Below are 17,573 nucleotides of genomic sequence, written 5' to 3'. Positions count from 1 at the left end.
AACAGTTCTCGCACCCCAGGTTAAGAACCCCTGGGGTAGACCAAGAGATATGCCTAGGCTAGATAATACAGTTAGGAACTCCAAAATCAGTACAGTTAGAAACTCCACAAAATGTCCAAAGCACGAGTTTCGCCCCAATTTAGGACTGCTCAGTTGGACAGGTTAAGTTGCAATTTTTGATTTTTAATCGAGTTCAGCATGTAGCCTTCCACCCGAATAGCTCCGATGTAGGCTACTACTAGCGGTATGCGTGCTACACGTTAAAACCACTGAACTAAGAATAAGAACTGAAAGCAACTGAATAATTTGACGAGTCTATGTTGTTTTATTTCTTGTAACTCGACATCGGCAAAAAGTTCGGATAAAAGGTAACAAAAAAAACAAAACAAAAAGAATAAAAAGTTTTAAAAATCCAACCCGCAGCTGGAAAAACTGCAACAAACGGAGTAAAAAAAAACGAAAGGTCATTTCAGAATAAAATCAGTGAAAATGCTGAGAGAAATACAAGTAGCAGCAGAAAAGTGGAATGATTGTTCCATTTAACAAACATATCTTTGTTACGACATAAATAGGCATTGTAATCTTTGTGCAAGCAGCCGTGACGTAATAAAAAAGTTATGACGTGCATGTACGTCACAATAAAAATCTTTTTCAACAATTTCACCATCAGTATTGCATTGCCTAAGCATAGATTTCCGCAGCGGTAAAGCGCGCGGCTTTTAATCTATGACATCACAGTGAACGATGACGAGCGGCGCCATGACGTCATTAAGTGTTCCTCTTCGCGTGTGTAGCCCTCTGGCGACACCGAGTGTGAGCAAGTGGCGTGTTTTAATATTTCTATTGAGCGGACGTTTTAGCTGCTGCACATCCGCTCTTGATGGGGGTCGTTTTTCTGCCCGCTTTTAGGGGGTGTCATAAAACCCCCGATTTCGGTGGGTGACTGGCACATGGCCAACTGGGTCTGGACTTGGTTCCGGTTTTCGAATGCGGCGTCCTGTTAAACCAAACAAATCATGGTTAGAACCATAAAATTGAACACATACATGTAATACTAATTGACGTTTAAAATCCTTTTTTAATGCCTTTTTCTAGCCTAGGCCTTAGAAATTTGGATAGAAAGTTTGGCAATGGTTGGGTAAAGCTTGATCCGATACAAGGCCGCTTATAGGCTTAGCGAACTATGATATACAAATTAAGTCAATAGTTTCACATTTAACACATAACAAGGCTTACCAGAATATCAATATTGTTGACGTGCATCTGAATATTATGAGCGTCGCTGTCTGCAACCCGCTTGAATTGTTTCAGAGGCTGAAGTCCCGTATCTCGGACCGTGATAGCAAAGGGCGCCAGCCAGTGGACACACTGCGAACAGAATATTTATCAGTTAAAAAAATCGTACAACTAAATTACCAATTTCAAAATTGCATGTTTTTCGTACTAACTATCGATACATATTTAAATGTAGAACCCTATTAAAATTAGGTAAACCATTTTTAACCTAAAAAACGATGTCTAAACTTAGACCATTAAATGTAGAACTCTATTAAACTTAGGTAAACCATTTTTCACCTAAAATCGTGTTTTAAACAGAAAAAAACTACATTTTAGCTGCAGAACCATAGTAAGTTGGTATGAATCACACATAAGTCTGGCCTATTCTAATGTGTGGAAATAAAACCCCCAAAAAAACAACTTACCGGAGCGATATCTTGGAACTGATATCCTGACACTTGTGTTGCTAGCTCACGTGATGAGAAATGATAAAGAGCTGATGCTGCGATGACTCCAGGATTGAAATCCAGACTCTCAATGTCCAGGATGCAAAGATCTAACAACTGTGGATGAAAGAAAAATCTTGTGTGAAACGGGTGGATAATGTTATACAGTGCAAATAATCAAGTGTATTTTATTATTGTATATAACATGCAAAGTTTTATTGTTGAAACACATTTGTGCGAAGTGTAATGGGAGTTATACAAATTTAGCACCAGTAAAAAAGTGTATTGCCATGTTAATTATGCGCAAATGAAGGCTTTTAATAGGCCTTACTTTGACTTATATGCAAATATACACTTTACATTATAAACACTTTTTTAAATTGAAACAGAATTTGTCAAAAAGCAAATCAATTTATAATTAACAAGTGCTTACAACGCCTCAATATTCCTAGTTATTTGCAAAACCTTTCCAATAAAGGAAAATTTATCACTAAAATTTAAACAAGACTTCAATGCATTCTTCCTACCTGCGCTATGTGGACAAACGTTTCTTGAGGATACTGCGGCAGAAAAAAAGCGGTGGACGGGTTCGGGTTCGGCGAGAATGCTGTGTGCGCTGTTTGCAGGTACACGTTCAGCCACGCGATGGCGGTAATGGGCGACAATGACCACTTGAGGGTGCTAAGCATCAGGAGTTCTTGTGACAAAATTTCTTCCTCCGTGCAAGCTCCGTCAGTGACGTAAGCAAAGTCGCTGAGCTTGGGTGGGTAAATTTCCTGAAGAAATTAAAGTTCAAGGGTTACTACAGGTCACCGGGAGCAAAAGGTCACTGCAGATCATTAAATGATTTAGTTAAGTATATTTTAAAATTTGTACATATTATAGTACAACAACATTTAAAGCAACAGTACAACGATCAACTTAAATCAAGTTTAAAACAGATGACAAACGCTGATTTCACACTATGGGTGTAAATATTTGTGCAGCCGTCCATTGAATTATAATTACAAGAAAAACTTTTTCTTTTTTAGACTCCCTACCTCAAGTTTTGCTGCGATAAAAAGAGCGGTTACTCCGACAAGTTGCAGACGGGTTTTGTGAATATTTTTGGTGTTAGTGAGGTATCTGTCGATGTAATCCACTGCTAGGTAGAAGGTTTCACGATGTAAAGCGTAAACTTCACATACCTGCAAAGATATGAGTATTACTAACACTTTGTACCTTGTTAAGTCAAATGTGGTAAAAGCTTTAAAGGAAAGATTGGATTAGAGACAAATGCGCAAAGTTACTCATTAAACCGACCACACAAAGTTCCAAACGTCTCCTATATTAAATAACCTCAGTCGTTTCACACAAAACAGTTTTATTTCGTTTATAAGTTGTAATTTAACACATTATAAAAGGTTCGTTTTAAAGCACTGCGTTGTATTCCGTGCTTATGTTAATATGTGGTTGAGTTCATTTCGCAATGAAACAAATCTTAGCAGCACAGTTGCTCTAAAATGTTCACCAAACCACGCAACGTTGAAACGTTATAAAGCGCGACAAAGTAATTTCAACCTACCTCCATAATCCAGTCCAGGAGAATGGATCGCATTCTTGGCTGTAGATCAGCGTGTTTATCCATATAAGTGCTGTGTCTCTCATAGGCTGGTTCCTTGCACACCATGGACTTCCATAGCTCGTCCGAGTCAGCCCAACTAAAAAATAAACCAATGTTTAAATCAGTTGAAAACAAAACAGCTAACAGTGTTTACAGCAAACCGGGTTTAAAGTAGGTTGCGAACTAGTTTAGTGCAGTGAACCATAACGTATTAGCAAGTACATTATTATACGCCAGGCCTATTAAAAGCGTTATACTGGATATCATTTATATGTGAGTGCCGTGATCGCTGGTCTGCATCGACGCTTCAGGGCTGATCACAGTTATAAACTCATGTTCATCTTAACCGATATCGTTAAGTTAACTAAATTAGGCGATTTCCTTTAAAACGGCTTTTATACCGAAAATAACTGGCATTGAAATTGCCAATTTGTGTTGAGGAAAACAGAGCTAAAGTAAGTAGTACAGGCCATGGGAAATCCATAGAAAGTATAAAATGTACACTTAGTTCCCAACCGAGCAGGACGAATTGGAAAAAATGCTCACACCACAACAAAAAGGCCACTTTACTTTAAACCCATAGCCTCGCCATGTCGGCATATTCAAATAGACAAAGTTTAGGAGAAAGCATGGCACTCGAAAATCGGCTACAAGTTATCAAACACGACCAAAGCGATATTCTTACCTTTCTGTTTGCAGATACTTATTAACGAAGGTGGTGCGTACATACACAGCGTGCATAACCATATTGAATTTAAGGGCTAGGTTTTGTTTAAATATTTACTTAAAAGTATCTGGAAATATTAGAAACATTGTAAGTACAACTGAACTAATACAACTTGGGTTTTTGTTACAAGGTTTTCGGAATGTCTACCAATCTAGTCTCACATATTAAAACTCTGACATATTGTATGTTTGTTGTTTTTGCTTACAGACGGACAACTGAAAGTTTTTGACAACAGAACAGAAGGGGAGAGGTCGACACACATCAGTAACTCCCAAAGGAGGCCACGCTTCCATTCATAAAAACGACCTACATATTTAGAAAACTAACCAGAAATGCGTAAGCTCCCACAAAAATACCAAACTTTACAATCGTCTAATAACAGGTGATAACATATTTCACACAATCATTGTATAATTTTCAGCTAACATTTAAAGTTTATGAAAACGCATTTCAAACAGATAGTAGTTTATGCTAATCTTAAAATCCTATATTTGCAATACATAGCGCCTCATAGCTTTACAATATTGTTTATATTTCTAGCTAATATTGCATTTCATACCTTACAGCTGCATGACAGAACACACTATAAAATCTAGAATATAAACCAACGCTCAAATCACTAAAATACACTCTAGCAGACTGAGACAAACTGTCGTAGCAAACTAAACAAACGCGCTCTCTTTTATACGAGACCAGCGGCAGAGAAAAAAGGGTGGCATCCGCTCTCAGACAAATCCCATATCCTTTCTACACGTCCCACCGACAAACGATAGCTCCCTTGGGCAGAAATCTAACTGGGTGAATCAATGCCTTCGTGGGTAACACAATAAAACCGCGGCTATTTAAATGTGTCCATGAGAGACTCAGTGGTGCCTAGAACCAAACCCGGGCGTCGTATCATAACAAAGTGAAGTTGTTATAACCTCGTCAAGCAAATAAGGAAGTTTTTAGCCACAAAAATTGCAATTTATAAATACTGCCCACGTGGTTAGGCGTTAAGTTTGCGATAAAGCGCTTTTCCGGGTTTAGGAATAGTGGGTACAGTATAAGTGCAATTGTTTTTGCAAAACTTTTCTCATTACAATTTAAATTTTCAGTTTCGATAAACGAGAGGTTATTGTTAGATAATAAACACCCACAATTTAGGAAAACATACGTGGTTTCAATAGACAACACTTAAGAGAAATAGATAGTGTCAACGATGTCAAAAAATGATTGCAATTCAAATACATTGTTCCACAGCCACTAAAAACGACTGCTACATCGGCCCTACAATGTCCAAAGCTACATGTACGCTATAACAAGCTCGATAAAACCTAGTATACTTCGATTTACGGGTCCCTTTAAATCCCACGCAGCCTTTAAACAACTAAACCAGTGACATTCCAAGCTAATTAACAAAGAAATAACACGAATAGTTGAGAAGACAGAGTTTAAATAGCAGGGCCACTTGTCTACACTGACAGCACAGCCGTTCAGGCGCTAGCAGGTGGTAGACCTGAAATCCAACACGGAAACAAGACTTTCTAAAACAATCAGTACATCCGACTCGGGCATTGTGACCGAACAACGCTGGTAATATGAGATCACAGATAAAGGTGGCTTAGCAGGTGCTTATGTGGGAAAGTTGACGTGGTAGAAGTTGGTTTGTTTTGTTAGTGTTGCAAAGTAATGTCCGCATAAAACTTTGCTGCAACATTTAAGCGTGATTACAAGGATTGTATTGTGTTTAAGGTGACGACACTAACCAATAGGGCGTATGTCTCGTCACCAGCTGCATTGATGAAACCTTAGATGACAAAACAATGTGCATTGTTGCAGCTTAATGCGTTTTATTCCGAAATAAGGCGTGTTAACAGTCGTATTTTCATAGAAATGTCTAAATTACTTTCAATTTCATAGAAAAGACATTACTGCTTAAAATTCTCTCCAGACACCTGCAAATTTAAAGCCTTGCCTTTCCAACTGTTTGTACACGAAAATCGTCATTAAAACGTTACAACTATGCACACAAACCCGTTTTGACGGCAGCACGAGTTATAGCTAAGAAAGTTTAAGCATTGTTTGCTCATAGAGGCATTTAACCCGGCCCAAATCACGTGATTAGACTTGTCCGGACATCGAGGGCAGGCCTGAACCGGCTGCAACAAAGCGAATGTCGAATGTCGCTCTTTGTTTGCTAACAATGGGACGAAGGAGGCCGTTTTGTGACGCCGCGACAACCGTTCCACAACGAACTACCTCGCGATTATTCCCACGTTCTAGAATACGCGCAAGACGTTCCACAAGCAACTCGATTACTCGCTTGTTAGCGCGAGAGCTTCCGCGTTCCAACTGCGCGCGCGTCACAATCAAAGTCGCGATTGAATCGATGCAAAATATCATTTTCCGCTGATCGATTTGTAAGCATGAGAACAAGGATGGCGGAATTGAGCAACGGTTTCGCCTCATTTGCAAATATGATAAAGTGAATCGTTTGTGAAATTGATTGGAATTTTCACAGCAAACCCAAGGGGGCTAATTGTGAGACACTGTTCGTTGGGTAAATGGTTAAGCATGGGAAAACGGATCTTAGTTTTGCTTTCTCATTCAAAACTTGTCCACTAAAAGGACGTCACACAAAAAATAAATTGACACAAATACGCAAGTAAAGCCAATTAATAGTTTCATTGAAACCGTAAATGCATAATTAACTAATTAAAGTATCTCTTATATGCCTTTTTTGTGCATTCTTTTTTGCACCAATTTTTTTGACTGGCTGAGCATGAGAAAAAAAACAGTTTTGCAAAACCTTAAATCACCAAAAACTCTATATTAACACATAACCGTCACTAAAACCAAACGAAAGATTCATTTATACCGCAAACACACAATTAGCTTTTTTAAAAAATCTTTCATTGACCTCTTATGCGCATGTTTTGTCACACAAAAACGCGTGCAATGCTTTGCTGTAAAAATCCGCAACAGCTGCCAATTCCACTTTAAATCACCAATATCAACAAGCAGTGACGTAAACATGCCGGTACACTGCAAACGTCAGTAAACAAAGTCACGTGGCACGGCTCAGCCAATCACAGGCCGGAAAAGCTCTCGGAGATGAAAACCGTAAACGAGTCCCGGCACGTCGTAACATGTCATAAGGGCGATTATGATCTCACAAAAGCAAACAATGGCACAGGAGGGCGGTGTGGGGAAACGGTTGAATCGGCGTGTGTGACGTAATAACCATTTGTAACGTTTGTTGTAAAATGATAGCTGTTTATCCGATGGCTACGTTTCTGATATATTGTAAACAGATTTTGTGTTGTATTTTCGTTTGTTGGAAATTTGCATTGATTTACTTTCCAAAATATTCATATTTTTCGAGTATTTAATCCATTTTCTCAGAATCAACTCCACAAAACGCTAATTTTGCTTCTAAAAAGAAGAAATGTTTAAAAGTCGTCCATTTAGCACCTACTATTACCACATGTATAATATGACGTCAATCTCAAAAACGTTGCCCGAATTATTTGCACAAATGGGCAAGCACAGGCTAACCCAGCTTAAGCAAATATTTAGAGCCAGGCATACCCCAAGTTACAAGGGTCAACGGTTCGAATCCCAACGGCAGCTAAACAAACTGTTGCACTATGAAACGTTTCTTCGATTTACACTAATCTAATCTGATTTTTTGCAAGGTGTTGCTTTGTATTTTAATCAATGCAGCAATTCGGAAAAGACTGTTAATCGAGTATATCAGTAAAAATGTAATTGAAAGCCCAATAAGGTAGTATACAATTGCCCGCACATATGTATATTTGTGACTTAATATATATGTTTACACCTTTACAAACTGATGTTACAAATAGCAAAGTATGCTCCTGTTTATAACAATTGCAATGCAAAGTCATAATCAGTGTAAAAAACGCAACAATCGCCCCTTTTGCCCTTCTTTGGTGAGCAGAGAAATGACGCATAAACATATATCTCATGTCACTATCAAATTATGTCGAACCTCCAACATGAAATGCCTCCATAAACCTCATTAATCCAACACACTCAATTAACTCCACACAAACCGACCGCTTAATTAACAAACCCACATTCACATAAATGTCAATTAAAACGAAATAGGTCGAAACATAATAAGATCGCGTCGTTGTTCTTATTATTACCGAGAAGAATGATGCGTTTGCGCTTTCATCCAACCGAGCTATTGTTGATTACAAGGTCAAGTGTGCGAATCGGAACAACGTTAAGACAATCCCGAATCAACCGACCACAAAAGCTTCGACATGATCAAGTTGTTGACAATTTTGTGAAACATTTTTTTGCTGTTTTTTTTGTTATATTACGACGTGAAACGCTAATCTTTATCAACTACATTCCATTACTAGCGCCCTGGCATTGAATAAAACTGTGTTGCTAGATTTCGTCACTAAAATCTGTTTAAGTTTTTTGGGTCTTGCAATAGACAGGATTTTCATACAACACGCCAAATAGACGTTAGCACCTTAGAGATGTGACATGGTCGATGACGTAACCAAGCACTATGACATAATCGAACACATAGTGACGTAACACATACCTGAGTGTGGGTAGAGGTGAGGGACGTAAAACGGAGCAGGGGGTGAAAATATTCCTAAACTGATAATGTGAAGTCTCATCGGAGTTGATCTCTTGCAAAGCTCCGGGCCGCTTGCTCCTCAGGCAGCGGGGTGACGTCAAGGGCTTTCCCAGCACTATGACGTCATCATTTTCGGCGTCAGGGCCGTCCTTGAGGGGTGTGGGGAACATTTGGCCGTCGGTGGGTCGCCAGTCGCTCTGATGGTGACAGTTATGTGATTAGCAATGTTTCAATGTTAAAACATAAACCTGGTTTGCAGAAAAAATCAACCCAAAACATCATTGTTACGTCAGTCATGACGTCAATAATTAGTAAATATAGACACGAGAATACAGAAGCTCCACTGAAGTTGGACAAACTTGTACTAAGATAGTTCGGAAACCTGAGAATCTGTAAAGCCACTGGATGTTCTGTGCTTAATTATACAACCAGAAATATGTATCAACAAAACTGCTTGTAAGTACCTCAGGCTTTACTATGAGGTATCTGTAATACACAACATGTAACCTTATTTGTGTTTACTTGATTTAGCCTGATACGTAGCTATTCTTCTATTACCTCAGTTTTAACGACTCAACTATATCTCCATTGCTACTACCTTATAATTTAATTTATACAGTACATATAAATAACACTATACATCTCAAAGCTGTTGATAACATAGTCACATATTGGTATTTGTTTACACGCTGTAACATTTTAACGTTGTGCAACTAATTCTGACTTTCTGACTGTTCTTGTGCAATTTTGTGTCGCTATACTTTGTTTCACCAAGCGAAATAAACTCAACTTTCTATTAAACCTAACTTAACCTGCGAAAACACAACTTAACTGAGCTGAACTATTTGAAGCTATTGTCGGTTGCAACGTGTGGCGAGCGAGCTAGCGGACAGACTAAGTTCGCGAAATTGAAGCAACCGCCAAACCCAACTTGTCCGGACACGAGCACAGATATAAGGCTGACGTACAGCGGTTTACTGTTGCGTCTTGTTGACACGAGTTTTGTGTGTTGTAGTATTGGGACTGTTTTAACTCGATTTACACACACTGCTGTTATAAAGTTTTGCTATTATATTACAGAATGTCAAGCTTTTTGTAGATATGTATATAACAGCCTGTAGTTTTTCGACATATTCATTTTTTTATAAGGTAACTTTTGAAATGGTAAAATACACCCATATTTGTTTTTTGGCGGATATTTTTGGCAAATTGGTAAAGTTTTGAACCTTCCCAAAAGAAGAACCAGAACTGTTTGACTGTAGGAAAATATTTACCTTTTCATGGAATTTTTGTCTTCGATTTCCGATGTTTGAATCCATGGTACACTGGCGTTTAGGTGCAAGGGTGTCCTGCTGAATTTTAAACAACCAATACAACGCGTTAAACTTTGAAATAAACATTTACTATAATTTGAAATAGAATTAAAAATGTACTCATTTTCACACAATAATTTTACATATTTGTGCTGGAATTAGGATTTCATTAAGACAACAGAATTCAGAGATTTAAAGATTTAAAGATATAGAGATTTAAAACCTTGTATGTCACGGTTATAAATTTTGCCAATATTTATAAAAAATCTCCTAAACTTTAAGTCTGTAGAAAAATTAGCATAAGTTAATATAGGGTTATGTAAATCTTGATCCGTACCTCTACAGTCGCGCTGTTTTCTTTCTTTTCCGATTCTGGTTCTCTCGCACGTTTTTTCGTCTTTTTGCTGCTGGACGCAGATCGAGCTGTTGTCGTAAGTTTGCTTCCTTCAACTTTCTTTGCTGTTTCAGCTTTACTGGAAATAAAATAAATGTTAATATTCAAGTTCAAGGCTTTTTACACTAAGGGTCAATCGAAAGTTTTTTAGGGGGCGCAAAATACAAACTGATCTACATAAATTGTAGTTTTTTTCCGTTCGGTCATAATAACATAACTGAAAACAGAACACAACGTCATAACTGAAGCACAACACAAAAAATGTACGAAAAAATCAAAGGGGTCGTTATCTAACAAGTTTAGAAAACCTTGACATAGTTAATACCCCTGTCACGTTTTACAAGTTTGGTTATGCAACCCCCCAAAAAAATTACTATTTCGATAAAAAGTTTGTTTTGTAAATCGATTAAGTGTGTAACTGGAGAATTTATCTTACCTGATAACCATGACGATTTAAACAAAACAAAAGTATTTAATCAAGTTTACTTATAAAATTCAACATGAGTTCAAACACATTGTCTGTAATTAAAGGCTGTAAAAAAGGTATTATAATAAAATTATAATAGGTCATGTCTCTTCTTGGCACAAGTGGTAATAACTAATAATAGAGGCTCAAATTCGGCTAAAAACTTCTTCTGTAACAAGTAATCGGTAATATTCGGTATCGTATTTCCGCAAATTGCACTTGTCAAAAACGCGCCTCGTGGTAAGGCCAACTTCGGTCTTAAGTATCGCTTGTATTTTATACTGGGCGCTAAACTCGGCTTAAATTGTAAAACAGAGGTAATATCTCAGTCGAATTAAAGCTTGTTCAAAAACAAAAATAACTTCCAACTTCAGGTTTTTGTAAAAAACGCGAATGCTTACTACAGCTTCTAGTAAATTTTGCCCGAAGAATTCAAAAACAATAGTGGCATTATGAACGAACAATCTCCATACAAACGAAACAAACCCTTTCAATACAGCCACCCACTTGCAACAACGTTGTTGTGTTTGCCATAATAACTAGAGTAATTATCGTGTCAGGGATTTTAAGAGACGTTCTGGGAACGAAAAAAAAGCACAAAACTGTTTGTGGCGCCAGGACAATAGAATTAGGCCGCATTGAAAGGGGGGTTGTTTTAATCTTGCTGTGATTTCGTCCAGCTATGGTGGCTGCATTAAACGGTTCGATCGACGATTTGTGTAGTAGACAGATCATTGGCTGCAATGTTACGGATTTGTTTTATATTTCTCACGTTCCCAAGCCTAACGGGAATTGTGGTGTAACGGACAATATACATAACGCGTATTACATCGCTACACGTTCAACACATGTCGTGGCTACTAAAATACATGGCTACAAAAACTGTACATAGATCTACATAAATGTTTAGAGCTTCGGTTAAACGCACAATTTCCTTTATGTCACTAATCGGTGATGCGTTGCGCCCCCTAGCGATTGAAAAATTCAAGGTAGACAAAACCCAAGAAAACTTCAAGAAAAGGTGGTGCTTGAGGGCCGTTAGTATTTAGAAAGGTGAATAATACGGATGGGAATTAGCTGGTAATCGCACTAACCTTATGTTATCTGATTATTATCTTCTACTAAAAAAACATCGGAATCAATTGATGACAATTAAGTTGGAAAAGATTTTCGAGTGCGCGACCACGTTTAAGACGAATAAAAATCCTTTTGATTTCATACAGATTTTAATACTTTCACGTATGCGCTTAGTACGCTAATGATTAAATAAGGCAAAAATAGTACGTGGCCAAGAAACGTCGAGATTTGGGAAGCGTTTCTGAACTTATAAGGCTAAACGAATTTACTTAATGTTGTTTGTGTTTACCAAAGTGGCTCACCAACAGAGGTTCTGCTTAACATAAGATAACTGATAACCTAGTGACCCAGACCTATCAAACAACCGACAATGCTTCAAACAAACTAAGCAGAGAGAGCTAGGTTGACAAAACACAAATAAAGTGATAAATTCGCAATTTCAAACAGATCTATTTATTGTTAAAATCAGAAAACATAAGCATTTGCAGAAACGTTTGAAATATAAAGCATGTCGCTTTTACGTCTATTTGGGCCGTTATTTTCCACATTTAACTTATGAAAAGAACCGTGTACAGTGTTCCAAAGAGCTTAAATGTATCAAATACATTGTAGTGCAGATATTTCAACAATCGCTGTTGTTATCATCAGTGCAAGTTCATGATTTTGTTTATTCATATTCACGTTTCGCTGATAACAACCAAAGCGATTGTTGAAATTCAGGAGTACAATATATCCCTTTATCTGTGTATGCAATACCAGCTCCCTGACAGTTTATTCCTGGATCAAGCTATTTAAGGTGTATCTACTTCTGTTGGAAACTGAACTTTCAGGACAGAAAATAACTTTAATCGTACAAACACGCGGTGACCCATGGGAAGGGACAAAACCTTAACGTGGTTGAAACTAACTGGGTTACCAAGTAGACAAGTTCTCTGCACACAAAGCAAAATCTCTTAAACACACTGAACTACAAACACCCGCTGAAACTCGAGATTACTTTGATGTAGAAGATTGAACTAACTACACAAACGTCTAAGCCAAATACCAGAACGAACGATGTATTACATCTATCAATACAACTTAAACCAATGTAACAGTATCAAGGGTTTTGCGTTTTTACATTACACCTACTCTGCGTGAACATAAAAGTCAGTTTCAACGTACCCTTGGCCTACCACTGTCATTTTCACAACACGCACTTGCAATTGAATGCATTCACCAGCGCGAAGCTATTCATAGAGGCTACAACCCGCCGTAAATGAGGACAAAGCACTGACGATTATCTAAAAACGCCTTCCGTAAACGTCCTTGCAAAAAAAGGTGTAACGCCTTGCACCTGCCAGTCGCGAAGCTGCAACGGTTTGATAACGGTCATTATTTCGTCTGACACGTCTGCTGTGAGTTTTTGTCGCTCGCAGCAGGACATGGCTCCCCGCGCAAGGGGCAAACGAGAGCTTACAAGCGTCTGGCGGAAGTCAGACACACAACCGATTGCTTATCATCTGCACACTGCACGTAAACACGAACCCAACACACGAGGAAAATTCAGGAAAGGATTTTAAACGTTTGACCAACTTTTGGACTGAATTCAAGCGATTTCACAATCAGGTTGAAAGTACTATAGGTTTTAAAATCCACCTAACGAAATCATCTAAGTACGTTATCTGGTAATTCGATAATTCAAATAAACCCAAAAATGGTGTATTACTACCATACGTCTATATATGTACTGATTCCAATTTAAATGGTTAACTATAAATCATGGTATTTGTTAGCTTTAAAATCACAAAAACAAATTGTTACCATCAACTAAGCCACGTTCTAATTGCATACAGCCAAACGAGAAGAAAAAAACGTTAAGTTTCAGCACTGCCATGCAAAAAGCTGCGTCTATGAGCGCAAATTTCAAATATTAAAAAACGCGCGCAATTGTATGCACTGTTGCATTGTGGGTCAGCTAAAAATTCCGTTTTAGCAAAACGTGATGGAATTTACAACCGCAGTTATTGAAATTATGTCGTCATACAATGTTGCGTCGGCTGAGTGGCCACAAAAATGCCGCGGTCACGTGGAAATTGAACTTTGCCCTGCAGCGAAAACCGTGGGCGGGAACAGCATGGCGTGATTACAGCGTGGGTTCGAATCCAACCCCAAACAAAACTGATTCAGTATTTTCTATTTGCATTTGGTCGCAATTTTTTTTAGTGTTTGTACTGATACTAAAAATACAAATTGTGGCAAAATAATTATGAATGAAATGCTTATTTTAAGGTTTTGTAACAATTTCATTGGCTTCCTACAGAAAAAAGATTAAGTGTAATCAATACAGTTTAAAACAACATTAACAATATGTAACTTACCGATTTTTGACCATTTTATGATTTCGCTGCACGTGCTTTCGCTTTCTGTAAAAAAAAGCATTTTGGTATGACCACATCACCACATCACCACAACTAGCATAGTGATAAATCTAAATGTCATTGCCATGTATATATTGCATCCATTCATTATATTGTTGAAACTTCTGCATTTCTAATCTATAACAATCATGTTAAACTTTAAAGGTTTTGGGGCAAAGACGATCAACAAAAATACCTATGTTTACCATCACAAAATGGTGTCATTTTTTGATGAAGTATTTGTCCTTATTGCAAGCAATAGAAGTTGATATGTATTGCTTGAAATGAGTTCATAATAATGAAAATTGAAGAATTACTAACAAGCTATTGCTGTTTTAAATTAAACACTTCAATTCATATGAAATTGATGCAACAGTTTCAAATCGAATGTTTGCCTTGACCAATTGAAAGCTATACATAACTTTTCATTTTTATTCTTGTAGGTGTATTTAAGCAACTAACATGGCTACACTATCTCTTGTTTAGATAGACCAGCAAATAAATTATGTTGCAATAGGGCAAGAACATAAAATAAGTCTTTAAACTAAAAAAGTGTAATGCTGAATGATTCACCAAATCCATATATTACATACTTAACCTATGGGAAAATCATTTGGGATCAAACAATACCATTCGTAAGCATACAAAAAATATTTATTCATACAATATACTGTATACACAACATGGTGTAAAGTTTATGGACATACAAAACCATATTTCCCACAAACTCTTATTGCAATCTCAGCCACATGTTCTTACAAGATACACAGAGCAAAGAAACATGCTAGTTTCCAACTTGCATTTAGAAACACATAAAATAACTAAAACAAGTATAAAAATACGAAGTTTACCTTTAAAAAATCCACACCTCTAGTAACAACAGAATTTGGTTGAAATTCGGCAAGTTTTGGCAGTTTCTTGTTCATTTGTCTTTTCCTAGCTCTCAACAGAACACATGATTTAGGTTTTTTTCACAGCACGTCACTGCACGTTGCAAGAAATTCGAAAGAAGACAGGTCCCTCCTCGCCGAGTTATCTCGTCCATTGATTAGTTGAGGCGCGCAAAACTCTGGCGCCGGCGCCAACCTCCCCGACCAGCTGATCTGTTACGTCAGAGCATGACGCAGTTTACGCGGCAGAGACAGCATTCGTGTTTTGCCGCTCGACTAAACCGCCCAACTGCACCAAATTGTAGATTTGTTCCTTTGCAAGCAAATTTAAAAATGCACAATTGGACACTTTGCCTACTGGACAAAATGTTAGACTTCAGGATTGCTGAATGATTAAGTATTTTTCGCAAAGGCAAGTTGCGCCTGGCGGCAAACGGTTTTGCGAGAAAAGTTTGATGGTGACTGACAAAGGAAATGTCTGGCCGCCCAAAATTTTAGCGGGCTCACTTGAATTAAAATATTGTTTCCTTAGTAAAGTGAGGCACGTGTTGGGTAACATGAAAAGTTATACTAATTGGTGCACGATAAAACACACATTTTAAGGGGGGAATGCAACGAGTTCAAATAAGTTCCGTTTATGTGCAGCATTCATTGCAAAAATCGAAAATACAAGTTTGGATACGTTAATCGCAATGAAATAAAACTTTTTTCATTCACCTAAAGCTCAATAACCAAAACCTATTTACTAATTCACATTTAACTACGGGGGTTTTCTTCGAGTCTGCGTAACTATGTGAGTCTGTGGAGTACGCGACCACCTCATATATCAGTTCTTCGTTAACCATTAAGCAAATTAGGAAGGTGCTTGGGGCATTAAAGGAATGTGAACCAACAGAAATATTTTAAGCCGAATTTCCAGTGCTTTCTCAGCATTTAAATCGGATTTTTCCATTAAAACTGCGTCGTCGATATGTAGGTTATGCAAATATTGCAATAGTAGCCTACCACAATAATTTCTGCTGTTTTGTTTGCTTAGCTCGCCACCCAATCACACTCCAGTGAAAAGCTACCACTATAGCCTACCTATTGGACAACCCAAAGGTGCTTAAACCTGATCCGTCTTGGTAGGTCACTACCTATACCAGGGGTCGGTAACCGTATCTGCTTTGCGGACCGTTTTATATAAAACGTATGATAAAATTTTATCCTTTACAAAAACACCAAAAGTTTGGCAATGACATTTTTACGTCTCATAAGAAGGTTAAGAAGCATTGCTTTAAAACTCGTGCCTCAAGGTAAACATTTATTGTCTCAAAGGCTTTGCAAAATATAGGCTAAGCCAGTGGTTCTTAACCGGTGGGAAATTTAATGATTTTAGAGGGAAATTATGTGAGTCAGAAGTCACCAAACTCGGGCCCGTGGGTTGAAATTAACCGTTGAAAATTAATTTAATACAATATTTTCCGCAACAACATGTAAGATTAAGATCACCTAGTTTAACAAGGCGCATAAAAATCCAAAAATCGTTTGTTACGTCACAGAAATTACTAAAAGTATCAATGACCCTGTTATTGTTCGCAAATAAATCCATTTGATCTGTTTATTGTGATGCAATAAATGACTAACGCAAGCACACGGGATTTTTCAAAATTCCACACGATTTTACTTTCTCATGAAATAACAATTCAAACTAAATAAGATTGCAGTATACCTTTAAGGTCCCAACCAAGTAAAAAATGTTTGTTGAGGGGGAAATTTGAACTTGGTGATTTACTTTAGTGGAAAACCACACCAAAAAGGTTAAGAACCACTGGACTAAGCCAATTTCCTCATAATAGACTACTGCTATTGGTAGGTCTTGTAAACAAGGCACGATTAATTGACACAGAAAAAAGTTTTTATTATTTAACCAAAGCCTACTTTTCCTCTGAAGGATTTGTGTTAAATCTTCCACAGCCAGCTTACTTCAATATTTGCCGATAATATTTGTTAGGTTTATGCCGACTAGAGACTTTTTGAAGTCTGTGACGTCTTCATTAACATGCTTGGTATGGTGGTTTAATTTGTAATAAGCAGTTAGAGAAGATTTTATGAAGTCTTGTTTTGTACTTGTCGCTGATTTGAACCCACCTCGCTCCGGGGTACGAACCCCGTTTAGGTTTTCTATACCTGTTTGTCACGTGCCTCGGACTGCCCCCGCACAGAAGGGGAATACATGCTACAAGCCTACTGCTGGGACCCACCTATAAGAATCATACCAAAGTTTACGACTAAATTGACAATTTTAATTTCGAAATTATTGCGGTTGGTTACCGAGCTTAGCATTATGATTCTCTATTTTCAATACAAATGGGAACATTTCTATACGAGT

The 17,573-nt window shown here is 37.7% G+C and overlaps 1 protein-coding gene across 3 annotated transcripts; it reads right to left on the bottom strand.

Annotated features, from left to right (window-relative positions):
• Window positions 1–302: 302 nt before the first annotated feature.
• LOC145204116 (G1/S-specific cyclin-E1-like) lies at window positions 303–15,405 on the bottom strand. 3 transcript variants are annotated; one of them, XM_080076548.1, is made up of 11 exons: window positions 15,164–15,405; window positions 14,274–14,318; window positions 10,314–10,449; window positions 9,938–10,012; window positions 8,625–8,860; window positions 3,289–3,424; window positions 2,765–2,911; window positions 2,252–2,500; window positions 1,704–1,841; window positions 1,237–1,368; window positions 303–997 (listed from the first exon to the last, which is right to left on the bottom strand). In XM_080076548.1, the coding sequence occupies exons 2-11, from the start codon at window positions 14,285–14,287 to the stop codon at window positions 857–859; spliced, it is 1,404 nt and encodes a 467-aa protein (XP_079932674.1). In that variant the 5' UTR covers window positions 14,288–14,318; window positions 15,164–15,405; the 3' UTR covers window positions 303–856. The 3 variants fall into 3 exon arrangements, with proteins under 3 accessions (XP_079932674.1, XP_079932672.1, XP_079932673.1); XM_080076546.1 differs by having other exon boundaries at window positions 9,938–10,015; window positions 15,164–15,403; XM_080076547.1 differs by lacking the exons at window positions 14,274–14,318; window positions 15,164–15,405 and adding an exon at window positions 10,807–10,918 and having other exon boundaries at window positions 9,938–10,015.
• Window positions 15,406–17,573: the final 2,168 nt, after the last annotated feature.

Source organism: Phallusia mammillata, chromosome 8 (genome assembly GCF_965637545.1).
Source record: "Phallusia mammillata chromosome 8, kaPhaMamm4.hap1.1, whole genome shotgun sequence".
Lineage (NCBI taxonomy): Eukaryota > Metazoa > Chordata > Ascidiacea > Phlebobranchia > Ascidiidae > Phallusia > Phallusia mammillata.
The sequence above is the reverse complement of the archived record's forward strand: the minus strand, read 5'-3'. Positions and strand labels throughout refer to the sequence as shown.